A 27,737-nucleotide genomic window follows, 5' to 3' on the forward strand; every position below is an offset into this window, starting at 1 on the left:
TAAAAAACTAAGTCGATCCTGGTTCAAATCACCTCTGACACTAAATCATTAGGTAGGCTTTAGGTAAAGCACTGGTCTCACTGTCTTATTGTCCCTATCTGTAATATGGGGACTGACCTACCTAGAGAGCTGTTGGGAGGAGATTACTGAGATAATGCATGTGAAATGCTTTGAGTATGTGTAAATGTGAAGCACCAGTATCACATGGAACGATGCAAATTTATGTATATATTGCCTTGCATTTCTATCCTGCCTTTCTTCCATCATGGAACCAAAGGCATGGCCATGCATGAAGCTCCTAGGCAGTCAGTCACCCATCCAAATATAACCCAAGCTATTTGCAACCAGGCAGTAGTCTTGGAATGACTTGCACTGAGAAGATACTCCAATGTGGAGATCAGCCCATTGCCCAGGACCTCCCATTACTTTCTCCTTCCTTTGTTCCTTCCCTCTTCTCTGTTGCTTTTAAACATTCAAGAGCTCCTCTTAATGAAACGCTTTCTTCCTGGCTGTCTTAAAGCCTGGAGGGGACTCCTTAAAGCTGAGGGAGTTGAAGACTGTGCCCATGGAGAACTGTGTCCAATCTGAGACCGAAGCACTGCTGGGGAAGGAGAGGAGATCGAGCCTGGAGACGGCATCTGACACTGAAGTGCGACACTCCGCCCCAGCGCAAGAGCTACCTTCTCTAGGGCTTCGAGGGCCGCGCCCTGCCAGGGGTTTGGGCCGGTTCCATCTTGGGGGCAGCTTCCATAGCCTCCGCCAGGTCTCCTCCTTGGAGAGTTTGGAGGCTGCAAGGTCTGAGTTCCAGAGAAAATTCAGGGAAAGGAGGGCAAACTCAGGTAGGGGGAAAGCCTGCATGCCCAGTACTCATTCTCACTACTATGTGCCATTGGGCTGCTGTTGATTGTGTTCACTTTTTGGGCCTGATAATCCTTGCAGAAGGCGGTTAGGCATGGGACTCCCCAATTTAGTAAACTTACGACAGCATTGTTATCTGCACACATGACAATGTCTAAACATTTCTTCCTTGGCTTTTAGAAAGCCCTTTTTTATAGGGAAACAAACCCACTAAAAGACGTTCTTGCGTATCAAGGATCCAGTTCGTTGTATCGGTAGATCTCTCAATTGAATGTTGGGAGTTCTGAAGCAAACTGGAGTTCAGTTTCCCACCCCCTTCTCCCTGTGCCCTACATACAGAATAAGACAAGAAATGGAGAGGGCAAAGGCACATTCATTCCTGTGGGAGGGCAGGAGCAAATGGGAAACAGCACCGTGGCAAAGCTCCTGGCTCTCCTCCGATTGCTCCATGCCCCCAAACATATACAGTGGTACCTTGGGTTAAGAACTTAATTTGTACTGGAGGTCCATTCTTAACCTGAAACTGTTCTTAACCTGAGATACCACTTTAGCTAATGGGGCCTCCCGCTGCCGCCGCACGATTTCTGTTCTCATCCTGAAGCAAAGTTCTTAACCCGAGGTACTATTTCTAGGTTAGCGGAGTCTGTAACCTGAAGCGTCTGTATCCTGAAGTGTCTGTAACCCGAGGTACCACTGTACTTGGTTGGAGAGCCTAAACAACAGCCAGGAAATGTTAAACAGATGCCATAGCCCAACTCATGATTTCAAGACACTGCAAATTATCCAGACCAGATCTGCATCTTGGATAGGCCCTTATTTTTAATCTGGCACCTCACAGGTCTCTTTTTAATATTCATAAAAAATATTCAATGAGCAGCTACCCCGCCACTGCCAAAAGTGATGGACCAAATAACCTCTGTGATTATAGCTGGTACCATAATATTCTGCAGCTTGTGGTGAAGCCAGAATTATTTAATTTAGAAGGGGAAGTGACCAACCCCTTGACATTAACAGTACAGCAGACCGCATTAAACTGGGAGGGAGCGGAAAGGGACAGAAGATCTGCTCCTGGGTTGATTCCACAAAATTATGTATTTTATGACCCTTATCAGTTGTGTAAAATATTTTCAACTCTTCTTGTATCTGTTAGGGATTTGAGCAAGATGCTCACTACCATCTATTTATACTAAACTAGTATAAATAGATGCGGGTGGCACTGTGGTCTAAACCACGAAGCCTAGGGCTTGCCGATCAGAAGGTTGGCATTCGAATCCCCACGACGGGGTGAGCTCCCATTGCTCGGTCCCAGCTCCTGCCAACCTAGCAGTTCGAAAGCACGTCAAAGTGCAAGTAGATAAATAGGTACTGCTCTGGCAGAAAGGTAAACGGTTTTCCATGTGCTGCTCTGGTTCACCAGAAGTGGCTTAGTCATGCTGGCCACATGACCCGGAAGCTGTACGCCGGCTTCCTCGGCCAATAAAGCAAGATGAGTGCCGCCACCCCAGAGTCTGTCACAACTAGACCTAATGGTCAGGGGTCCCTTTAACTTTACCTAGATAGGTAGGGCTTTACAACAGGAATGGGGCCAATGCGACCCTCTGGATGTTTGATTAGACATCCCACCGCCCTAGACCAGAGTTGAATTTTGATATATTGTCGCTCGTTTCACAGTGCTGTTTCCCTAATTCAAAGTATCCCCACCTCACAGAATAGAATATAGGTCCCTTATTTCAAAACATTATATTTCTGGTAAATACCACCAAAGCAAAACCACAGTGTCCCATATGTTGGGGGGCAAGAATGATCTCATGATGCTGTTCTCCTACTGTATCTCCTTGGCAGTAGAAAGTGAGTTGTTCTGACTTCCTGCATATGTGGAGTTCTGGGCACTGATGCCATCAGTTGTGAATTTTATTGACAAGCTGGCGATGAAATTTTAATTCCCTTCCTCCCTTTTTCCCCCATCAGAGGCGTCCCATGTCAAGCCCAACCAGAATTCCACGTCAGACTCCGACCTTATGAAATACAGGACAATCAGTCAGATCCCCCAGTTCACCCTCAACTTTGTGGAGTTCAACCTAGAGAAACATCGTTCAGGCTCTACCACGGAGATTGAAATCATCGCACCCCACAAGGTGACAGAGCGCACGCAGAACGTCACCGAAAAGGTCACTCAGGTATGTGGATCCGTCAACGTTCCAACCACCAGGTTTAGAGTGCGGGAGCCAAAGGTGAATTGATGCCAGAAGTAGGCCAAAATGATACAAAATAAAATGGAACAAGGAAGAATGGAGAAGATCTATCCTTAGTCTTTAAATATCTGGATTATCACCTACTTGGATGTACAGGAACATAGGAAGGAAATGTGAGAGCACATGAGGGCCACAAGCTTAGATGGTGTTGGGTGCATTTTATTATTATTATTATCATTATTATTATTATTATTATTATTATTATTAATGGATTAGACAGCAGTAGAAAGATCCATGACTTTGTTTAATCCAGGGGTGGGTGAGGAAACCTTTGACCCTCCAGGCATTGTTGGATTACAACTCCCATCAGCTCCACCATGCATGGTCGGGGATGATGGCAGTTTTACTCCAACACCATCTGGAGGGTCAAAGGTTTCCCCACCCCCACCCCTGGATTAAACAAAGTCATGGATCTTTCTACTGCCGTAGTTGCTCAAGAGAAACTCCCATGTTCAGGGGCAGTGTATCCCTGAGTACTAGATGCTACGTACAAAAACATGGGCAGGGCCAACTTCATACTAACCTGCATTGGCTCTTCCTGGAGGCACCCGGCCAGCTACTGTAGGGAAAAGGACTCAACTGAGTTTTGGTTTGGTCCAGGAGGGCATATCTTACCCTTTTAATAACAGTGGCAGCCTAGTGGACTTCTCACCCATTTGACCTCATAAGGTTGGTCTTAAGCTTTGCTGGGCACATAGCTCCCCCTAAACCCTTTAAAGCAACCTCTAGGGCATGGTGCTTTCTCAGTGCATTGACTTAGACTTTGTATGGGTTGGTGCCAGGGAGCAGGGAGGACAGGAACAGTTGCAGCACAGAAGCTGCTGCTAGGCAACAGGATTGATGCCTGATCAGTAGCGACACCAACTTGTCAATACTGGGTCATTAGCTGGCTGGAGGTGACAGGATTAGAGCTGACAGGACATTGCTGAAGGCTGGACAGAAAGGGCAGAGTCTATGAACGCTCCGCCGTCGTGGATCTGCCGCAGTCATCATCTTGCCAGTAAACATCAGCCATTAATTCTGCAGGCGAGAAAGGTTCTAGGAAGATGCCCCAAGATCCTTAGGTAAAGGCACGGGAACTTGATAGTGTGTGGGTCACATAAACTAATATTCAGTTCTTATTGAGAGTTTTAGAGATCGATCCCATCCCCAGCATTTGTGGGCTAATAAGCTTACAGTGGTACCTCTGGTTACAAACTTAATTTGTTCTGGAGGTCCGTTCTTAACCTGAAACCATTCTTAACCTGAGGTACCACTTTAGCTAATAGGGACTCCCACTGCCGCTGTGCCGTTGGCGCACGATTTCTGTTCTCATCCTGGAGCAAAGTTCTGAACCCGAGGTACTACTTCTGGGTTAGCAGAGTCTGTAACCCGAAGTGTTTGTAACCCAAGGTGTTTGTAACCCGAGGTACCACTGTACAGGCAGTTTTGCTAGACAGCATTTCTCAAAGCTGTGAGGGGTGCTGTGATATCATGGTGTGTAGCTCACCAGTCTGCTGATTAGCAAGGAGCATAAAGAGCTGTTTGACTATGGAATGGACTCCCTTGGGAAATGGTGGACTATCCATTGGAGTTTTTTTAAGAGGTTGGATGGTCACCTGCCATGGATGAATTAGTTGAGATTCCTGCATTGCAGTGGTTTGGATTAGATGATCCTCAGGGGTACCTTCCAACAGTACAATTATGTGATTCTATGAAAGAAACAGGAAATAATAGAAACCCTGTAGGGTCCCCACCATTTCACCAGTGTCTCAGTCTTTATTTTTTAAAGGGCGTGGGAGGAAGGAGCCTGTTCACACAATCATAGGATGTTGGTGCTCAACCCATGTTGGGTTCATCAGACACCATGATATACAATTATGCTTCTGCTACACTTTCCTGCTGGCATGCCAAAGGCCAAATTCTGCTCATGCTGGTGGATTCATAAATCTGGCAAAGCACTAGACTTCTTGGATGCGGAGATAGGTTTGAGAATGTCTGCAATTGTAACTGACAGAAAGTACGAAGGTGGGTTCATATTGAAATGGAGCTGAAGAGTGTAGACAGGAGTAGTATTTGCAGCGCTTTCCTCGAACGTGGCCCTGACTTGTTCCCCGTTTGAAGAGGCTTTTCGCCATGCCCTCCCAAAGCACGTGAGCAAAACACATTTAACGTTGTGATGATCCTGCAAGGAGGTGTTGGCAGCTGGTAGATCAAACTGTGGGTCTTCCCTGCAAAATGTGTGTGGCATTTGTTCTGTGTGTTTTGTATTTCATTCCATCCTGGCCATGTTTCACCAGGTGCATTCCTCTTAAGAGGAAAGTTGGGATCTAGGGTAAATGTATGTCTGGGAGTGGCCACTGAGACCATATAACACCGGTCCTGAAAGACCTTCATTGGCTCCCGGTACGTTTCCGAGCACAATTCAAAGTGTTGGTGCTGACCTTTAAAGCCCTAAACAGCCTCGGCCCAGTATACCTGAAGGAGTGTCTACACACCCATCGTTCAGCCCAGACACTGAGGTCCAACTCCAAGGGCCTTCTGGCGGTTCCCTCACTGTGAGAAGTGAGGTTACAGGGAACCAGGCAGAGGGCCTTCTCAGTAGTGGCGTCCGCTGTGTGGAATGCCCTCCCATCAGATGTCAAGGAAATAAACAACTACTGTATCTGACTTTTAGAAGACATCTGAAGGCAGCCCTGTTCAGGGAAGTTTTTAATATTGATGCTTTATCATGTTTTTAATAATCTGTTGGGAGCTGCCTAGAGTGGCTGGAGAGGCCCGGCCAATTGGGCGGGGGTACAAGTGTTGTTGTTGTTGTTGTTGTTGTTGTTGTTGTTGTTGTTGTTAATTATCTGTGATGGAAAACAGGAGAAAGGGTTGTGGTATTTGAAGAGTTTCCAAAAGTACTACTAACTAACCCCTGCTTACCACATGCATGCAAGTCAGGAAGAGTGTGTGCCTGTGTCCCTGTGTGGTGTATTTCTGAGTGTGATCACAGCTCTTTCCCACCATTCAGGGGGAGTGATGTAAGCAATCCGGTGTCTAGGCTAGGGAGCACTGCACCACTCCCCTTTCCCCTCCCTGAGTCTCGCTCCCCGGCTCACACAGGCAGCACTTACTTCCAACACAGAGAGAGAAATGAGTCTGAAACTCAAGCTGAAGCCGGTGAGTGATGAGAGAAAATGGTTTGGAGGGGTTGGGTGCGTATGTGTCGGGGCTTAAGCGTTTTTCTTTACATAGGGATGACAAAAAAAACTTACAATGGAAGCTGGTCATAAGTCAGATTTTCAGGGGGGCAGGCATCCTTCATTTTCCATGCAAACCTCACTGCTGTTCTGGGCCCCCTTCTGCACAGGTAGGATAATGAGTTGTCACTATGCCAAAGCTCAGGTAGGCATCAGAATATCATCAAGAATTCATTGGTGATGATGCCTTCCTGCAGGGTGAAACTCAGTGCAAAAGGACAAGGGACTAAAGTCCTACCCCACTATTTGCCAAAACCCACAGTTATTAGATTTGCGGGACTCCTCTCAAACCCCCACTACTTATTTTTCTGCTGCATGGGGCTCTTGCATTTTTCTAAACCTTTGAGCATTTGAAGGAAGACACTTGGTGGGCAAAATAGCACTGGGTGCATTTGCTGCAAACTCCTCTGTTTCACTCATTTTTATAGCACTGTGTGGATACTGATAGGGATGAGGGAGAACTTCGAGGCAGTTCACATCTAAAGGCAAATTTGCTCATGAAACAATATGAGAGCCAAAACAGCCATTCTTCAAAATTCGCACTTCTCTGAATTTTGCAGGGCAATTCTCCAGCAAAGTAAGGTGTACAAACATGCATATAAATTGGGTAAAGTGTGCATAAATATACATGTACCAGTGAAAGATAAGACATGGAGATGATTTGTTTTGGGGGACAATTGCTTTGCAACATTGTGTATATCAGGCAAAATTGCTTGCAGAAATTTGCACTTACATGCTGGTGAATTTTCATGAGGGCTTTGATAGAAAAAGAAATCTACAAACTGATTTGGAAATGTGGGGAGCTGAAGTTAAGGGTGGAAAAATGAGAAGCTGAGAGAAACCAAAATTGACACATTCACTCATCCCTATATTGCAACACATGTTTTCCCCGATTACGTAGGAAATTGCTTGTTGCGGGGTCAACACTGTGAACATTATTCGGGTGTAGAGAGAGTTTATCAGTGGTAAACTGAGAAAAAAAGAAGAATCCCTTTTTAGAAACTACACACACCAATCAGGAAGTTCTGCTTATTTCTAGAAGTGACTGAGGAAGAGGGTTTGGGAGTGGAATATAATCATCTTATTCATAGTATCCCTGTAGGTAATGCCGTACAAACCCCAGGAATGCCTTTTTCATGTGCTTCTAGAAGGTTAATATTAGGCAGTAAAGGGGCATTGAGAAGATGCACATGTTCTTTATGTTTCTGAAAGATTTAACCTGTTAAGAATTTTAGGAATAGTACTCCATAAATGAAAAAAAAGAGCATTTGCTAAGAGGACAAGGCAAGCTGAGCACTTCGGTGAAACTGTGTGCATTTGCAAAGAAGTGGGGCAAGAAGGAAGTCAAAAAGCAAAGACAAACCATTGATGAAATAATGCAATATGAAAACATTAAGAGAATGGAATTATGCCGCCTGGGTGTTCACTTACTACTGGAGATGTTGAACATGCTGGTTAATGACATCTGACCGATATATACCTGTACTAAAGAAAAGAAAAATGTCAGTAAAGAATAGAGTTTGTTTTAAAGGAAAATGCAAAACCAGTCATTATTTTATTTTTCCCCAAGTCAATGTGGGGAAAAGGAAGCCATAGAGTTGGCAGGCAGTTTAATGGGCAGCAGGGACCCTTTGTGATGGCAGTACATTTCAGATGTTGTGCCGTGGTTCTTTTATGCCTTTTTTATATATATAGCTACAGTTTGAAGTGGAAGACTAGCCCATCTCTCTTGCACCATTCTTCTCCTGAATCCCAAAGTTACTTTTACGTCCCAACGGGTAAAGGGTTTATAAGTCTCTCTTCCTGCTGCATTAGTCTTGCACATCAATTACAGAATTGTAATTAAGAGAGAGAGAGACAATCTTCCAAAACATCATGGTATCATAGTGCAGGGTAAATGTGGCCTAAATCTGGCAGGCTGCTTCATTGGTGCATGTGTGCTTTTGCAGTCCTTCTGCAGCGGTTAAACTGTACCACAGTGCTTCACCCGTGCGGTCCCATATCAAGATCAGGTGCGTGTATTCCAATTCATGGGTGAAACAGTCAGTGTCTGTCTCTGTTACAGTGTGTCATGATGTAATTTCCCGGGCACCGCAAATATACAGGGCACGAGGCAAACCTCGCTGAAATCAATATGAGCCTTTCAGCCTGCTTCAGTGAGGTTTTTGTGTTCAAAATTTGGCTGACTTGTTATGAACACCTTGGATCTGTTGCCCGGCTTCCCAGACCTCCATGACTCCCATCTCCAGGGTTTGTCACAGCACTTGCGCACTCAACCTCCCCACTGCCTCTTGGAACAATTGGATTTTGGTCACTTTTTCCTATTCCCTGGCCCCTCCCTCAAGAGCCACGTAGTTGGCCTCTTGTCTCTTGATTGGTGCTTTCCTCTCAATCCAGAGACCAGTGATTGATTGGTTTTGATTAATCTCTACCAGGCTACCAAATGCCCTTTGCAGTCCGATGTCTCCTGCATATGCGTGTATGCTTGAGAGAGGAGCCATCTCATTTCCATGGATGGGATCTGAACTTGACTGCAAACCCAACAGGGAGAAGTTATTTTATTCTTGCTGTATACCGGAGGAATAATCTACCGGTACCTGCAAAATGCAGTGCAATGCTGTTGCTTCAGCCATTGCAGTGACACAACCAGTTTCTTAACATCCAGCAAGCTTTGTCACTCAGTATTTTTGTGTTTTCTTAAATTAGTACTTAGGCTTCTCATCTGAGCATGTTGCCACTGCAAGGAGGGCTCATGTTCATGTTGAGAAGGATAGGATTTTTCCTAGTGCTCGGCACCAAGCTTGTTTGTTGCATATGTTGAGCAAAATGGGTCTAATTAGGTACAGGGGTCCAGTGGCATAGTGTGGGTTGCCGATACCCATAGTGAGTAAGATGCTGCTGGAGGATCTCCACCAAAGCAAAGGGGGCTATGGTGCACTGCCTGCCTGCCTGCCTGCCCGAACAGGGGGGAGCTCGGCTGGCCGACGTGGCCCTTGGCAGGCAAATCTCCCCGATGCCTGCAAAGAGGAGTTATGGGCCAAGCCACACTGGGATCAACTCTTGCCTGCCTACTTCCATCTATGCCCATTCACTGTGGCCTGAGCTACCACCTTTGCCAGGGCGGGGCTCCCTTTGGAAGCTGGGGCCTGCATTGGGGCGCCTGGTTGTACCCCCTCAGAATTTTGCACGCAGGCCCACTACACTACGTCACTGCAGGGGTCACTCACCCATGAGTTGTAGTGTTGCACCAGCATATCAAAATACCCAACATGTGCAACAAATCAAGATGGCCTTGCACAAGTAAGATTTGTGCAAAAATAGGTCAGGATTGGGGGGTAGAGGTAGTCATAGAGGATGTTATAAGTTTTTTGTATTTTTGTGTAACTAATAGTAAGCAGACCACCCCTCTTGTACTCATGCATGAATGTAAGTTCTTTCATTCTGAAATAAGAGGAAGGCAGTATTAAAAAGTAAAGGTTCTCTGTGTTGGCCCTTAAGAAAAATCTGTATGAAGGCAAGGTACCTCTGTTTCATCTAGGGATGCAGGCAAACCTGGGTAGCAACTGGTATTCCCCCAGTGATGGGGAATCAGACATAGTTATGTTTCTTCTTCCCAGCAGGCCTTTGTCCAATTCAATAACTGCATAGCACTAAAGGAGCCTCGCCTGATTGTCTGCTACCTCCTCTTGCCTTCTGCCTTACGACTCTTACAAGAGGCAGACTCTTGGCATTATGATACCAGTCAGGCCCCCTCTTGAAATGACCATGCTGTAAGATAAGATGCTGGACTCCCTCCAGGCAGACTGAAGGTGTAAATAGGCGAATAAACCATATGTCTTAAAGCTACGGCAGTCTCTGCCGTGTCTCAATCCTCCAAAGGAACACAGACCCTGGGTGAGCGCCTGGGACAGAGGGGGAAGCACCCAACTTTTGTAACAGTATTCATGATCAGAACAGACTTGGGTTTTAACAGCTGGAGATGGAGAACACTGTTGTGTGTTCCTTGTGAACTTCCTGTGTTGTTCCCGAGCAGGTTGCTTTTCAGACTCCTAGCACTTCAAGTAAATTCAATCAGGAATAACTTTATTTAGGTCCACACTGCCTTCCTCCTCTCACTCACCTCTACGGAAAGTTCCTTCTCCAAGTACTTCCCTGGACCCAGGAACTATGTGCATACGTCTATGGGCAAACCTGTGGGATATTTCAGAAAGCTTTGCCATATGTGCTCAAATAGCAGCAATAGCTAGGTTAAATGATGTTTGCTATACACCATTTTCTTGGGGCTTGGCGTTTCCCCTCTGCCGCATCTCCTGAGCAATAAGAGGCCACAAATTAAGCCTTAAAAATAAATGGAAAACATGGCTTTTTAAATAGTATTATAATTTGGTATTGTATTAATGTGGCTTTTATTGGATTGTTATAAATGAAAATTAATTAAAAATTATTAAACAAAAATAAATGGAAAACAAATATTATTTCACAAATCCACCTTAGACCACTGTATGATTCACTGCCCCAGCTGTTGTTAGCACCTTAAAAAATAATGCAATTGGCACGAGAAATGTATCTAAAATTAGGGCTGCTTTTAAAGGTTAGCAGGAATTTTGCAAAGGGTATGTGAAACTCACTTTTGAGCTCTTGAAAATTTGGAGCCTTGAGACAATAGGCAGAGCTTATAAACTTGCTTGCTGTTGCAGGAAGGTAGGTGCAATCTCTTAAACTAAGGAGAATGCTTACATTTTAGGAACCTGGTGACAGAGGGCCCATCCAAGTGGTTTTCCTCTCATCACATGCTTCCTAGGAGTGGGTCCAAGTAGTTTTGTCTTTGCCCCACCCTGGAAAACCCATGGATTATTGCTAAATTGGAACAAATTGCCATCTGCGGAAAAACCGATTGCTGTTTGTTCCAGTTCAGCGCTGAACCCCAGGTTTTCCCGGGGGAAATTTGGCAGAGCAAACATAAGGGTGGATGTCCCCTTAGATGAAAGTTTTGTTTTCACATGGGAGACTTAAGTTGGGTTTGCTGGGATTCTAACGGGAATGATAAATCTATACTGCCAGGCATGTTGTGGTGTTAAAAGAAGACCCACTCTTTGCTAAGTCCTTCCTGGGCTTATGCACCGAGCTGGACTGTTGGAGCAACGGGTGGCCACGCCTCCACCCAAAACCTACGTACCTTCTTCCAACAGCATAAGTGCATTGTCAGGCTTCTGGGAATCGGATCCCTCTCCTGGTGGCAGTAAATAAGCAGATCAAACAAAAGGAGTGTTCTTACCAGTTAGTTTCTTTAACAATCACAGCGAGAGAGACAAAGGAATGCATATCCCTCTAGAAATGGCGTTGCTCCCAGTAAAGGTTCACCCCGTCTTTCCCCATTAATCTATGTCACTCCTACGTCGGGTAATCTGAGCTTGTTGTCACTGGGCTCTCTGTTCTATCACTCTCAAAGCCCCTCTAGTCTTAGGTGAAGGGGGGGTCAGGAATGCTTTCCAAGGACACTGAATCTGCCAGCTGTCTCTCTCCAGGTGTTTTCTCTTCTAGCTGCTCCTCAACCAGTATTTCCCAGCTTTTCCCCTCTGGACTATGCCCCTCTGCAAACCACTGTTCTAAATCAATATTGTCCCCCTTCGGGGGGGGGGGTTCCCCACCATTCCTCCTCAGTCTAGTCCCTGACACGCACACAAGCTGCTACTCCTTCAACACAGTTGTTGCTGTGCCTGCATGTTCAAGTCTCTCCTGGTCCTGGGGGACAATGGGGGTGGGGATGATGGGGATTCCGCTGCCCCGTCCTCCAGGCACTATCTCTTCCTTCTAGTGCACCCTTTTCTCCCTCCACTATCTCCGACTGCTCAGACCCCTCCCCATCCTCCAGATCCAGTTCCTGGCTCATGGGAGGCACAAAACCCCATAAATTGCTACCTCTTCCACTGACTCCACAGAGCCCTGCCAGTCCCTGGCACTTTTGGATGAGGGTGAAGCCCTGTCCATTCCCTGCCTTGCTTACAAGAAGCGCCAGCCCTCCCATTAGGCAGAGGAAGGCCGTTGACTCAGGCAGCAGGTGCTGGGAAGCATGGAGCAGCAGCGAGATTTGGGAAGTTAGCACTGCGCATGCCTTGCATCTCCTTACCTAGCCTGTTGCTCCTAGATTCAGTAGAAGGTGATGCTTTGTCGCCTCTTCTTAAAATTCAGCTGTTAGTCCCGTTGGTTTTTGTGCAAGGAATTGGAGCGGCACCGTCTTGTCCATCTTCGGCAGCAAGATGTGTTTGAGCTGGCCCTGCTTGCAAGTAGGCATTGGCTCAAAAGGACGCCTTGTTCCAGAACTGTTCGGTCTCCCGGAAGGGGAGGAGGAGGAGGAGGAGGAGGAGGAGGAGGAGGAGGAGGAGGAGGAGGAGGAGGAGGAGGAGGAGGAGGAGGAGGAAGGGGTGGTGCTGTGACATCAGATGCATTATGCTGCTCCTGGTTGGATGCAGAGCTCCCCTGAGAAAACATCCTGTCTTCTGTTTGGGCTCTTAAATACTCAAAGAATTATAGAGTTGGAAGGGACCCCGGGGGTCATCTCGTCCAACCCCCTGCAATGCAGGAAACTCAATATGTGGTCCCCCATCCAATTTGAAACCATACCAGACCCTGCTTCTCTTATACTCTTTTCCTGTGGATAGCTCAGTCGGTAGAGTTTGAGACTGTAATCTGAGGGTCGTGGGTTCAAAGGATTCTTGCATCACAGGCGGTTGGGCTAGATGACCCTCATGGTCCCTTCCAGCTCTACAATTCTATGATTCAGCTATCAGGAGGTCTGCTGCTTGAAGCCTCCTTCTTTCACACACTTTGTTCTCATGACCATAGGCTGTCAGCAGATGGTCAGAGTGTCCTGTAAAACCCATGATCTTCCAGGCTGAGATCACACTTTGCAGGGACCTACCTGGCTGGACATCCTTGGCCAACTTCATTTTGCAGTGTTGGAATACCACACTTTGGGATTAAGCTAGCATTGCCTGTTGCTTCCCAGCAGCATGTTCTGTTCTGGGATGCACATTAACTCCATGTTCAGGCCATTTGCCATTGGTTCATATTACACTTAGCGGATTATTTGAGGGCAGTTCAGTAGAAATCTAACAGCAGCTTATAAAATACTGTTGCATGCTGCCTCAGTGTTCGAATGGTGCGAGAGTCCTGGGTTCCAGGTACTTACCCAGGGTTCATGTTTCCTTTTGGAAATGAGGCAGAGCAGAGACTGTGATGTCTTTATGATATATGGTTTATTTACACACACACAACCTGTGCCTATGATAGATGGGATTTGCAGCATCAAACCCCCCCCCCAAAAAAATGGTCTTGTTTCTTCCATAGCCACAGCCTTGGATTCAAGCAGAGATCAGCCATGGCTTGCTCTCTGCCTTTCCAGCTTGCTGCTTTTTTCCTCCAGTTTCTAGCTCTCATAACTGTAAACTCTGCTCTAAACTAAGCTTTTACCCTGCCCACTAACTAAGTGAGCACAGAGCCCTCTTTCCTTTTGTTCTCCGAATGGTCCATCACCCAAGCAATCGCTTCAACAGGAAGCTAGCCTGGCTTATATATTAACACTTGCTTGATCCTGGGGTTCAGGAAGCTAGCTTGGCTTGGTTAGCTTCAAACACTTACTGGATCCAGGGATCTGAGGGGTTCGGCACCCACAAACGTTTAACACTCTATAGAGCGTTGATGCAGGCATTATAGGCCTATGGCACAGTAAGAACCTGCATAATTACTTACATGGGTGCATACACTATAAAAGCACATTTAAGTTATTAAAATTAGTCTTTTTTTACTTGATTGGAATGTTCTGTCTTGACACCCCCACTTGTCAGAGCGGAGATGGACTTGCAAGGCAAGGAACCCGATAGGTAGTGGCAGCTGTATAGGATGTGGAGGCAGTGGTGTAGCTTGAGGAGGGGCAAAAGGGCGGTTGCCCTGGATGCAAAATTGTTAGGGGTGCAGAATTTCAACACCCAGTGCTGCCTTAATACGGCTTCTCCATGTGAATCAGGAAGTAACCTATCCAAACAATGAAAATCTTATTTTTATCTCTGTGGCTGTGATCTCCTGGGTGACTCAGATGCCGTTAGGCATACTCCTACTGTTTTCCTCCCTCCCTCCCTCCCACACACCTCACTTTGCACGGCCCTGGGCATTGGCAACCCATGCTATGCCACCGTGTGGATGTGTGTACAAAGTCCACTGCCTACCTCAGCCAAGGGATTCCTCACCAGAAGAGGACCAGGAGGGCCATGCCTTACATCAAGCCTGGATCAGGCTACACAGCGGGACAAGGGTCCTGCAACAAGACCTAGGAGGGGCTGTTCACACCCAAGGTGAGTTCTGCCTCTGACTTTGAGGCTGAATGGGTGCCCAGCCCGAGGGGACAGGTCATGTGTTAGGCACCAGATGGAAACCAGGCCCATCTGGAGATGTACCCAATTACAGGCAAGGACCCATTCAGGGAGTAAGGCCCTTCTCTCAAGGAGACATCTTGGTGGGGATGTGGCTGCAGCAGCTCCAGTTTAGAAACCCCAGGGCTGGACAAGCTGCGGAAGTGATGGCTGTGTATTAGCTCTGTCTGTGCCTGGCCTGACTTTGGACTGCTCGGTGATGCAGGTTGAGTATACTGGGACTGTGTGCCCCCATCATGAGTTCACTGGCTCCCACCATGTGGCACCTGCCTATGCGTACCCTCAATGGTACAGCCCCCCGGAATGATTGACACAGCAGCAGCATCCACCCAAGCAAGCACTTTGAACTTCCTGGATAAGAAAATGGAACGTTTTCACAAAGTTAGTTTGCTCCTTGACCTCACTCTTGTGTGTCTTCAATCATTCATCAGTTTATTTCACTTGACAGGGATGCAGGAGAAATACGGGCAAGTGAGGAGAAAGGGAGAGCCAATGGCTGCGCTGCAAAAGGAGCGTGATCCTTTCAGTTACGTTATTGATTTTTAAACATTTATAAACTGCCTTCTGTACCGATTCCAAGGCAGCTTGCCGCCTTAAAAGACCATCAATAAACACAATGCAGAACCAATAAAAACAAATTACAAGAAGGGCAAATTAAAATGCAGCCATGAAGTCAGTAAGCAGAACAGTTCTCAAGGCCAGGTATCAATAACTCCCTGTGGCCTAGGTAAATAAATATGCTTTCAAGAGTTGGCAAACAAAGTCCGCACCCTCTTTATTTCCAAGCTTGTCAAACCCCCAGATTGCACTCCTACACCAAATACCTGGAGAAGTTCTGTGTTCTGCAACCTTTGAACGTACTTTTTTGACAGAAAATATACAGTGAGTGCAAAACTATTAGATGTTAAGTTAAAGGCATGATTGCATTTGATAAGTCTAGATTTTTGCAGTGCAAGAGAAGACGATCAGGATCAGGACCACGGTGCATGGTGAGAGGATTGAATACTTTCTCTTCCTGTCGTGGTCCCCATGTGACTTACTAGTCCTGGAAAGGAACTTTCCATTGGCACTTGTGGGAAAACCCATTGCCTCCCGTAGCCCCCATCTGGACATCAGACATGGACATCGGACAGGAGCTACTTCTCCTGGATCCTTTCAACAGGATACCCTTAGGCTGACCTTTAAAGCCCTAAATGGCCTCAGTCCAGTATACCTGAAGGAGTGTCTCCACCCCCATCGTACTGAGGTCCAGTACTGAGGGCCTTCTGGCGGTTCCCTCGTTGTGAGAAGCCAAGTTGCAGGGAACCAGGCAGAGGGCCTTCTTGGTGGTGGCGCCCACCCTGTGGAACGCCCTCCCATCAGATGTCAAAGAGAAAAACAGCTACCAGATTTTTAGAAGACATCTGAAGGCAGCCCTGTTTAAAGGTAAAGGTAAAGGGACCCCTGACCTTTAGGTCCAGTCGTGACCGACTCTGGGGTTGCGCGCTCATCTCACATTATTGGCCGAGGGAGCCGGCGTATAGCTTCCAGGTCACGTGGCCAGCATGACAAAGCTGCTTCTGGCAAACCAGAGCAGCACATGGAAACGCCGTTTACCTTCCCGCTGTAGCGGTTCCTATTTATCTACTTGCATTTTGACGTGCTTTCGAACTGCTAGGTTGGCAGGAGCTGGGACCAAGCAACGGGAGCTCACCCCGTCACAGGGATTCGAACCGCCAACCTTCTGATCAGCAAGCCCTAGGCTCAGTGGTTTAACCACAGCGCCACCTGGTCTCACCTGGTCAGCCCTGTTTAGGGAGGCTTTTAATGTTTAAGTGATTATTTTATTTCATTTTTTTGTTGGAAGCCGCCCAGAGTGGCTGGAGAAACCCAGCCAGATGGGCGGGGTATAAATAATAAATTATTATTATTATTATTATTATTATTATTATTATTATTAACCATGGAGGGGCAGGGGCTACAACCTCCCTTCCAACCAAGACTAGGCTTACCCAATGCCTATCCACCTTACAAAGTTGTGATGATTGCTTTGAGGTAGGTGAAAACCCAAATGGCAGTGCCAATTTGCCAGATGGGGAAAATCCTGCCTGGCCCCTAAAAGAGGTGACCAACATTGTCCATAGCAAGGTCGTACCATCCACACACAAAAACAAAAACAAAACCCTAATCTGAGGGAGGGTGGGTGGAAGCACTGGCATGGCAAGAGAGAGGGCGAAAGGCCCCACAGGCCGGGGATTTATCCTTGCCCTGGGTGCAGAGCCAAGCGCTGTTATTGGTCAGTTGTTCCTGTGCCCAGACCAACGCCCCCAAATTCATGCCGCCATTGGCTGATTTGGCGGCAGGAGGATGATATTGCCTGCAATAGACCTGTTCACGATGAAGGCCCAGGGCCCACCTGCAAGGCCACCTACCTAAGGAGGGGCAAACGGACTTGCAATCAATCAAACGCCCGTCAGGGAGATGTGGTAAAATGGAAGCCATCTTGAGGCATGCCTCCGTCAGTCACCTGGCTGTTGGTCCAGGCTACAGACCTACAATGCCTCAGGCGTGTTTGCATGTTTCCCCCCAACTTTGTCTCATGAGAGACAATGGCTACCTTTTGTGTGCTGCATCTTTGTTGTTCCACGTTGCTAAGCTTTGGTTCTGTGTACAGTACAGTACATGAGTTTGACCAAACTGCGGGAGGCAGTGCAAGACAGGAGTGCCTGGCGTGCTATGGTCCATGGGGTCACGAAGAGTCGGACACGACTAAACGACTAAACAACAACAACAACAACAGTACAGTACAGAAGAGTTCATATTGGTGGCTAGGACACAAATAACCCATGGTGTGTTTTTCTTCTGCTTCCTATCTTTACTGTTGGCTCTTGAGGCTGTATATTGTCAGGGTGCTTGTCACGGGAGAGAGATCTGGGTTCTGTTTCTGATTATCATTCCCTTTTTTCATCTAGGGGAGGTTTTGCTTTCCAGAGAGGATTTTTTAAAATGTATTTTATTGGTTTCCCCACAGTAAAACAGTTGTTGCTGCTATCTAGTTGTTTAGTCGTGTCCGTCTCTTCGTGACCTCATGGACCAGAGCACACCAGGCACTCCTGTCTTCCACTGCCTCCCACAGTTTGGTCAAACTCATGTTCGTAGCTTCAAGAACACTGTCCAACCATCTCATCCTCTGTCGTCCCCTTCTCCTTGTGCCCTCAATCTTTCCCAACATCAGGGTCTTTTCTAGGGAGTCTTCTCTTCTCATGAGGTGGCCAAAGTATTGGAGCCTCAGCTTCAGGATCTGTCCTTCCAGTGAGCACTCAGGGCTGATTTCCTTAAGAATGGATAGGTTTGATCTTCTTGCAGTCCATGGGACTCTCAAGAGTCTCCTCCAGCACCATAATTCAAAAGCATCAATTCTTCAGCGATCAGCCTTTTTTATGGTCCAGCTCTCACTTCCATACATCACTACTGGGAAAACCATAGCTTTAACTATACGGACCTTTGTTGGCAAGGTGATGTCTCTGCTTTTTAAGATGCTATCTAGGTTTTTCATTGTTTTTCTCCCAAGAAGCAGGCGTCTTTTAATTTTGTGACTGCTGTCACCATCTGCAGTGATCATGGAGCCCAAGAAAGTAAAATCTCTCACTGCCTCCATTTCTTCCCCTTCTATTTGCCAGGAGGTGATGCGACCAGTGGCCATGATCTTGGTTTTTTTTTTTGTTGACCTTCAGGCCATATTTTGCGCTCTCCTCTTTCACCCTCATTAAAAGGTTCTTTAATTCCTCCTCACTTTCTGCCATCAAGGTTGTGTCATCAGCATATCTGAGGTTGTTGATATTTCTTCCAGCAATCTTAATTCCAGTTTGGGATTCATCCAGCCCAGCCTTTCTCATGATGAATTCTGCATATAAGTTAAATAAGAAGGGAGACATTGGTGGCTAGGACACAAATAACCCATGGTGTGTTTTTCTTCTGCCTGCTATCTTGACTGTAGGCTCTTGAGGCTGTATATGGTCAGGGTGCTTGTCACGGGAGAGAGATCTGGGTTCTATTTCTGATTATCATTCCATTTTTCCATCTAGGGGAGGTTTTGCTTTCCAGAGAGGACTTTTTAAAAAAAGTATTTTATTGGTTTCCCCACAGTAAAACAGTAAACACAAACAAAACAAAACAAAAACATGTCAATTTGTCAGTTACATCCAGAGAGCATATTCCCATCTTCCACGAGTGAGATTTTAAAGCAGATTGGGTTGGTCTTTGGAGCCAACTCCTAGGGGCCAAGGTCCCTTTGGCACCCTGCCATAAAATATTTGAGGGGGCCGCTCCCCAAAGTTGATGAGAATTGACATTCAAATGTTGTGTGTGTGTGCTGCATCTTGTGATTGATTATGTTGGGCAGGGTTTACCTGGGCCCCACCAATGTTTTATTCAAGTTTTATTCAGCAAACCTTTTCAGCAGGGGGCCGGTCCACTGTCTGTCAGACCTTGTGGGGGGCTGGACTATATTTGGGGGGGGATGGAATGAATTCCTATGCCCCACAAATAGCCCAGAGATGCATTTTAAATAAAAGGGCACATTCTATTCATGTAAAAACACACTGATTCCCAGACTGTCCGTGGAAGGCGATTGGGCTGGATCCGGCCCCCTGGCCTTGGTTTGCCTACCCATGGACTATCCTTTCCCACTTTGTTCACCAAAACTCCCATCTCTTTTCCTTGCAAATGGTTTATTCCCTTCACACAGATACTTGGGTGTGTGCTTGTGCAGGGGGTGGGAAATAGGAAGAGGCTAACTAAATCCCACTTCCTGAAACAAGATGGAACCAAAATGCATCTGTCTTTCAATATTCACCCTTTTCCAAATTTCGGTACCCAGTTCTCCAACCACGTGCAAAAAAATGTGCATATTTTGTTTATAAAATATGAACATACAAAAGTGCGTGTTGTTAGGGGAAATGGTTTGCAGACATGTGCATACCTGGCAAATTTGTGTACAAAACTGTGCGCTCACATGTTGTGGATTTTCAAGAGGAGTTCTTGTTGTTGCTTTTAATTGCAAACTGATGTAGAAATGTAGCAAACTGAACCAGAGATTGGAAAAAAGAGAAACCAACAGAGCCACCCATCCCTAGCAGAGGGTGCAGACTGGCTTCCATAGTTCCATTCAGGTGAATTTCCTGAGCAGTAATATTTGGGGTCCTGATGACTGGTATATGGCAGAAAGTTGCTGGGGAAGCTGCAGGGATGACTGTTGGTGTCGCTGTGTTAGTTTTCGTGACTAATGACGTCTTTGTGTCTTTGAGTTTGTTACTGGAAGAAATTAGATCAGATCACAACCACCATGTGGTTGTAGAAGCAGCTGTGGAGCTGGGACCAAAAGATGAATCTACTAATCTGACGTGGGGTGGGTGGCTGCAGGAACATACCTAGGGGTTGGCTCGGTTGACCCCTAACAAAGGCGCAGGCTAAGGGGGGCAAAAATACATTTCTGGGCGGCTGTTCTTCTAATAGGTAAAAAGAAAAAGGTAAAGGACCCCTGGACGGTTAAGTCCCGGCAAAGGCGACTATGGGGTTGCGGCGCTCATCTCGCTTTCAGACCGAGGGAGCCGCGTTCGTCCACAGAAAGCTTTCCGGGTCATGTGGCCAGCATGACTAAACTGCTTCTGGCACAACGGAACGCCATAGCGGAAACCAGAGTGCAGGGAAATGCTGTTTACCTTCCCGTCGCAGTGGTACCTACAGTATTTATCTACTCTCACTGGCGTGCTTTTGAACTGCTAGGTTGGCAGGAGCTGGGACAGAGCAAGGGGAGCTCACCCCGTTGTGGGGATTCGAACTGCCAACCTTCCAAACAGCAAGCCCCAGAGGCTCAGTGGTTTAGACCACAGTGCCACCCGCTCCCCTTAAGTTCTTTTAATATACGGTACATTGAAATAAAGGAGTCGGTATTCGGTAGGCAAGTTTTAGAAGCTGGAAAGGCTATTGGCAGGACTTCAAGAGGGATGGGAATGAGGACTTCTTTTCTTTCTTTGCGTTATGTTTTACCTCATGCTTTCCAGGGTGAGACTAGGTTGTGTCCATAAGTTTAGCAAGGAAAATAAGATTTTTAAAAAAGGTGAAGAAGCAATCCATTCTTATGGCCCTCAGACATTCTTATGGCCCTTTTCTACACACAGACACATATTTCGCTTTCCCCCCCCCCCCCAGTATTTACTCTTGATCTACAAGTGTATGTCAGATTCCAAAGACTGGAACACACCCACACACCCAGTGCAGGACACACAAACTGTACTACGGTGCAAATGTGCCTGTTTTATATGGATCCTCACAGCTGCCATCTATAGTTCACATCACTCACTGATGAGTGTTCAACAGTGGACCAATCTCCCTCGGGAGGTTGTGGGCTCTCCTTCCTTGGAGGTTTTTAAGCAGAGGTTGGATGGCCACCTGTCCTACATGCCTTAGCTGAGATTCCTGCATTGCAGGAGGTTGGAATCGATGACCCTCGGGGTCCCTTCCAATCCTACAATTCTATGATTCTGTGATGTCTGTTTTTCTGGCAGGTCCTGTCCCTGGGAGCCGATGTCCTCCCTGAGTACAAGCTGCAGGCACCCCGCATCCACCGATGGACCATCCTGCACTACAGCCCCTTCAAGGCCGTGTGGGACTGGCTGATCCTCCTGCTGGTCATCTACACGGCTGTTTTCACACCCTACTCTGCTGCCTTCCTGCTGAACGAAGAGCAGGAGGAGAATAGCTCGGACTGCGGCTACGCATGCGACCCGCTCTACATCATTGACCTCATTGTAGACATCATGTTTATCGTTGACATCATCATCAACTTCCGCACCACTTATGTCAATCTCAACGATGAGGTAGTAAGCCACCCAGCAAAGATCGCCATCCACTACTTCAAGGGCTGGTTTCTCATCGACATGGTAGCTGCCATCCCCTTCGACTTGCTCATCTTCCGCTCTGGATCAGATGAGGTAAGGTGGACAGTGGTTTTATTTGTCCGCACTTTTTTGCCTTCACATTTTGGAGAAAAGTTGGGAGCACACACTGGAACAGTGAAGGAGTGTTGTTCTGAGAGAGGTGTCCCTATACTTAGAGGGGGTGGGGATGGGGGTGGGACAGAGCTGGCTGTACACATATCCCCCGTGGATCTTTAGGGGAATCACAGAAATCTTGTGAGGAAAGGAGCTCTTGTTGTCAAGAGTTCTCTAGGCTTCAGCGTGAAGGTCACTTACTTTACTTTTTGAAATAAATGTTATTAGTAAAGGTAAAGGGACCCCTGACCATTAGGTCCAGTTGTGACCAACTCTGGGATTGCGCGCTCATTTCGCATTATTGGCCAAGGGAGCCGGTGTATAGCTTCCAGGTCATGTGGCCAGCATGACAAAGCCGCTTCTGGCAAACCAGAGCAGCACACGGAAACGCCGTTTACCTTCCCTCTATAGCGGTTCCTATTTATCTACTTGCATTTTGACGTGCTTTTGAACTGCTAGGTTGGCAGGAGCTGGGACCAAGCAACGGGAGCTCACCCCGTCACAGGGATTCGAACCGCCGACCTTCTGATCAGCAAGCCCTAGGCTCAGTGGTTTAACCCACAGCGGCACCTGGGTCCCTAAATTTTATTAGATTTTGTAAAAAATATTACTGTTTACAAAGATTATTATCAAATATATTTTTTGTCCCGACTAAAGCATTAATGTAGATAAAACATAGATCCAGAGGAAAGGAAAGAAAGAAGAAGGGGGAGAGAGAGAGAAAGAGATAGAGATAGAAGAAGGATTTTAGAGAGAGAGAGAAACTAAAGATTCTTTGTCTGTCAGCTGTATATAAACATTATTCAACGTATCCACTCCAATATAACACTTAGCAAGACTACTTTCTATAATAAACCAACATTATCTTCAACTTTCAAACCCAAATGCCATCATTTCTTTTTTCTTTTTCACGCAAAAAGTCTATGAGAGGTTTCCAATCTTTAGTAAACGTTGACAATGACTTTTCTCTGATTAAACATGCCATTTTTGCCATCTCAGCTAAGCCTAATAATTTCAATAACCATTCCTCCATGGTTGGTAATGATGAGTCTTTCTATCTTTGTTCATATAAAACTCTCACCACCGTAATCACATATTGTAAAGGAAAAGGTAAAGGGACCCCTGACTGTTAGGCCCAGTCGCGGACACTCTAGGGTTGTGGCGCTCATCTTGCTTTACTAGCTGAGGGAGCCGGCGTACAGCTTCCGGGTCATGTGGACAGCATGACTAAGCCGCTTCTGGCGAACCAGAGCAGTGCACAGAAACGCCATTTACCTCCCCACTGGAGCAGTACCTATTTATCTACTTGCACTTTGACGTACTTTAGAACTGCTAGGTTGGCAGGAGCTGGGACCGAGCAACAGGATCTCACCCCGTGGTGGGGATTTGAACTGTCGACCTTCTGATCGGCAAGCCCTAGGCTCTGTGGTTTAGGCCACAGCGCCACCCGTATCCCTCATCACATATTGTACAGCAATCCAAATTCTCAGATCCATTGGCTGGAGGGGAATAGGATGTGGCGGGAGTTCCTCTCTTCCAGTGGAGAAGAGCTTCACAAGTGAGGAGACACGTGGAGGTTCCTGACATCCTCACAGAAATAATATTGTGTGTGCAGCCACCACATACTGTGTCTTTATCAGCAAGAGCTGGCATTAGACCCTGGAACAAGGCACTCTGGGGGTGGAGCAGAGGCAGGACCAAGCTGCCTCCATTCATCTGAGTGGCCCCAGGTTGGTCTCATCACCAGCAATTCCAGCTTGGAGCTGGTAGAGTTAATCCCTCATTCCCCCAGTGGTTTCAAGGGGAAAATTTTTTACAAAGCAGAGATCCACTGGAACAAAAAAATTGACAGATCCCCATTTCCTGCCCTGGTCAGCATGGGAAAATAGGGCTTTGGAAGTGATGGGCCATGCACAATTTCACTTGCCGCTGTCACCATGCTGAGGATTGCTCTGCTGCCATCTAGCTATATCAGGGGTCGGCAATGTGCGGACCATGGGTCGGATGCGGCCCACAAAGACTGTTTTACCAGCCCACAAGCCACCCCCGAACTGAGTGGCCCGCTCAGCGAGTCCCCCGCGCACTGCGTTAAACCGGCACAGCGTGGTACGAGGACTCACCAAGTTTCACCAGAAATCACATCTGCGCACACACAGATACCAGAAATTGCTTCTGCGCATGCCCAGACGCTGAAAATAGCTTCTGCACAGGCACGATTTTTAGCGTTGCACTGTGCCGCTCCGGCCCATGGATGATCTCCGCGGGAGTGATCCAGCCCATGGCCGGTAAGCCTTGCCCAACCCCTGAGCTATATTTATATAAGGCCATCCAACGGCATTTTTCTCTAAGGGGCTCAAAAACATAAAATGACATGATAAAATTAAAAGGCAGGTTTAGTAGTTGAATATCAACACCATAACTTGTAGCCTAAACATTTGCAAAGCAAAACCAGATGGGAAAATAATTACAAAATGGCAAAATCAGGTATGTCTGTTTTTAAAGGCCTGAGAGAATGACAGAAGTTTCCCCCTGGTGCCAGAATGGCCAGAGAGGCATTCCACAAGTGGGTGGGTGGGGGACCCCACTGAGAAAGAAGGTGCATACCCTGTTAGCCACCTACTTCACTTCACTTTGGTGGGTGGGATCCAACACAGACCCTCTGAAAAGAGTTGCAAGGTTTGGGCAGTCATATATGCAGCAGAATGCAATTTTTCAGGTATCCTGTTCCCAAAGTTACATGCCAGTTATATCAGTAGAACAAAGCGGCTTCCGATCAGCCACACTGCTGTGCTTACCTGGAGGAAGAGGGGAAGGGACAAAAATGCAGGGAGGTCAGCATGGTGTGGGCACAGCAGGAGTGGTGGATGGGCCCCACCCCTGCTTTGCCCTTCCCCATCCCCCTCCAGCTAAACACGGCAGTGTGTCCGGCAGGAGGTCAGGAGTGCGGTCCTATGGTCTATGGATAGGAGTAGCAAAGCCTTTGGGGACCTATGGAACCTGTAAATGGTTTCAGGCAGAATGTGCCAAGTAAGATCAGAATTCCGTGAAAATCTGGCACCATTTTTTTAAAATGTAAGTTTATCCATGGCTGCTGTGTGTTTCCCCCCCCCCCCCCCCGTTGGAAAGAGCCCTAAAACTCCCTAAAGTGTAGATTTGGGGCTCAAGAAGTGGTTGCAGGAGTATCATAATAAAGTCTGCACACAGATGCATTAAGAAATGGAGGGGAAAGAAATAAAGTGGGGCTTATAATACACTTCACTTTAGGAGAAATAAAACGCCACAGTGACTGTTGTGTAATGTTTTCTGTTTTGGTGTAGTCATGGTGTTTCCTGCATTACAGTTTTCAGATTCAGCACCTTCCTGTCACTCTCACACTTTTTTTAAAAAAATGCAAATAATATTCAAATGTCTTGTTACCGTCCTCCCTCCCTCCCTCCCTCCCTCCCTTCCTTCCTTCCTTTTTTTTCTTTCTTCATCCCCTCTCCAGACAACCACCCTGATAGGGTTGCTGAAGACAGCGCGACTCTTGCGCCTGGTGCGAGTTGCCCGCAAGCTGGACCGCTATTCCGAGTACGGGGCCGCTGTGCTCTTCCTGCTCATGTGCACTTTTGCCCTCATTGCTCACTGGCTGGCCTGCATCTGGTATGCCATTGGCAACGTAGAGCGGCCCTACATGGAGCATAAGATTGGGTGGCTGGACAACCTCGGCGACCAGATTGGCAAGCGCTACAACGACAGCGACCTCTCTTCTGGCCCCTCCATCAAGGACAAATATGTGACAGCCCTTTACTTCACCTTCAGTAGCCTCACCAGCGTGGGCTTTGGCAACGTCTCCCCCAACACCAACTCCGAGAAGATCTTCTCCATCTGTGTCATGCTGATTGGTTGTAAGTGCTCCTGAGTGCTCCCCTTGACCCAGGGGTGACGGAGTATATAAATTTTACCTGCTCCCAGTAGACTTTCCATCTGGGAAAGCAAGAGTCACCTGTAAGAAGTTAATGACTTATTCCAGCTAGGCAAAAAAGATTTCTGAATTAGCAATATGCATATATCTACACATAGCAATTGTTCTGCAAATCTGTGCCCCCTTTTCCCTCCCCTTTCCCTTTTGGTGATGAACAAGGGACCAAGAACTCTCTCCAAACATCTGTGATGAAACTTTGGTGCAGACGTAGCCAGCCTTGTACTTTCCAGATGTTATTGGACTACAGGGTCTATCATCCCTGACCATTGGTTATGCTGGATGGGGCCGATAGTACCTGGCTTTGACAACATCTGGAGGGGGACAGGTTTTTCAACTCTGCCTTATGTTAATAGTAGGCATGTTTGAATTGAGATGGTGGAAGTTGGTTGCCCTTGGTTTAGGCTTCCAGATCAGGCAACATAGCTCCCAAACAAACATGAACACTGAGTACTTCAATCTTTAAAAAAAATGATCCACCATCTCTCTTAGTGTTCACAAGTCACCTCCTGATGAATCTGTGAGTGCTCAGGACAGTGTCATCAGTAAGATATTGTGTAGGCAATATCTGTGCCTACAATGCATGATGAGTTGGGGCTCAAACATTTCACATTCTGGTACCGCCATCCCAGACAATGGCCCCTTTGCCCCGTAATGCTTACCCATGTCCTCTCGTTTCAGCTCTAATGTATGCCAGCATTTTTGGCAATGTCTCTGCCATCATACAGCGCCTGTACTCGGGCACGGCTCGCTACCATACCCAGATGCTGAGGGTGAAGGAGTTCATCCGTTTCCACCAAATCCCAAACCCGCTGCGCCAGCGGCTTGAGGAGTATTTCCAGCATGCTTGGTCCTACACCAATGGAATCGACATGAATGCGGTGAGTCAGAGATGATGTAGGTTGTGTAGCAAAGACCTGACCTTGGAGATGAGAGATGGTTAGCTATGTAACTGGACAGCTCGATAGACAGCCTAAGACAGCTAGGTAGATAGGTTTCTGCAAATGCAGAATACACCTGGATTTTACCCAGGTTCCTCCCTTCACAAGATTGGCCAGAACTCCTTGGCTGTTCAATCTGCCTCCCAAAGATCTCATAAAGTATATCTCATTAAGTGTAATACTTGACAGCCAGGGCAGAAAATCCTCACTTGATTGACAGCAAAAAAAAAAAAAGCAATATTTATTCAACAGTCAAAAACAGAAGACTGTGTATGGTGGAGTGTCCTCTGTGGTTTGGTGTTGAGAAGAGGAATTTTTTACATTTCTACCCGGCTTTTTCACTTCAGAGGAAGCACCCCAAGGCAGTTAAGGGGCAAATGCTTGGTCTCAGAGATTGCCATTTGAAGGACTGTGTTGTAAATTGTACGTTTATGCACGCAAACCAGATACATTTGTTGACCCATGACAGATGACGAAGTCTGGCAGCAATATCCAAAGTACAATCCTACGTGTGTCTACTAAAAAGTAAGCCACGTTGTGTTTGCTTATTTGCTTAAAGCATTTTTTATGCTGCTCTTCAATCAAAAAAGACCCCCAGGGCAGCTTACAGACCAATGGACAAAAAAGAAGGGAAATGAAAGAAAGACAGTCCTTACTCTGAGGCCTACAATAAAAAGGCATGGCACAAAATTTAAAAAGAGAGGAGGAAAGAAGAGGAAAAACGCAAACTCCAACACTAGTTTTTAAAGTTCCAAAGTTGTTACAATGGCCAGTTGGGATGAAAACTGATCCAATGGCCTACTCGATTAGAATTCTTTCCAGCTTTTGTAGGACTGGGCAGAAGATTTAAAATACTGTATATTATATATTATGGTGGGACGCGGGTGGCGCTGTGGGTTAAACCACAGAGCCTAGGGCTTGCCAGTCAGAAGCTCGGCGATTCGAATCCCTGCAACGGGGTGAGCTCCCGTTGCTCATTCCATGCTCCTGCCAACGTAGCAATTCGAAAGCATGTCAAAGTGCAAGTAGATAGGAAGGTAAATG

At 46.8% G+C, this 27,737-nt stretch overlaps 1 protein-coding gene across 1 annotated transcript in view; it reads left to right on the plus strand.

The window, feature by feature from the left end:
• Positions 1-362: 362 nt before the first annotated feature.
• Positions 363-27,737, plus strand: part of KCNH6 (potassium voltage-gated channel subfamily H member 6) — a 42,012-nt gene continuing 14,637 nt past the window's right edge. Inside the window, 6 exon segments of the mRNA XM_035135609.3 lie at positions 363-489; positions 492-839; positions 2,827-3,035; positions 21,306-21,731; positions 25,279-25,678; positions 26,434-26,633. Coding sequence (XP_034991500.3) covers positions 363-489; positions 492-839; positions 2,827-3,035; positions 21,306-21,731; positions 25,279-25,678; positions 26,434-26,633 — 1,710 coding nt within the window.

The sequence above is a fragment of the Zootoca vivipara genome, chromosome 12, assembly GCF_965207765.1.
Source record: "Zootoca vivipara chromosome 12, rZooViv2.hap1.1, whole genome shotgun sequence".
NCBI classification, from domain to species: Eukaryota; Metazoa; Chordata; class Lepidosauria; order Squamata; family Lacertidae; genus Zootoca; species Zootoca vivipara.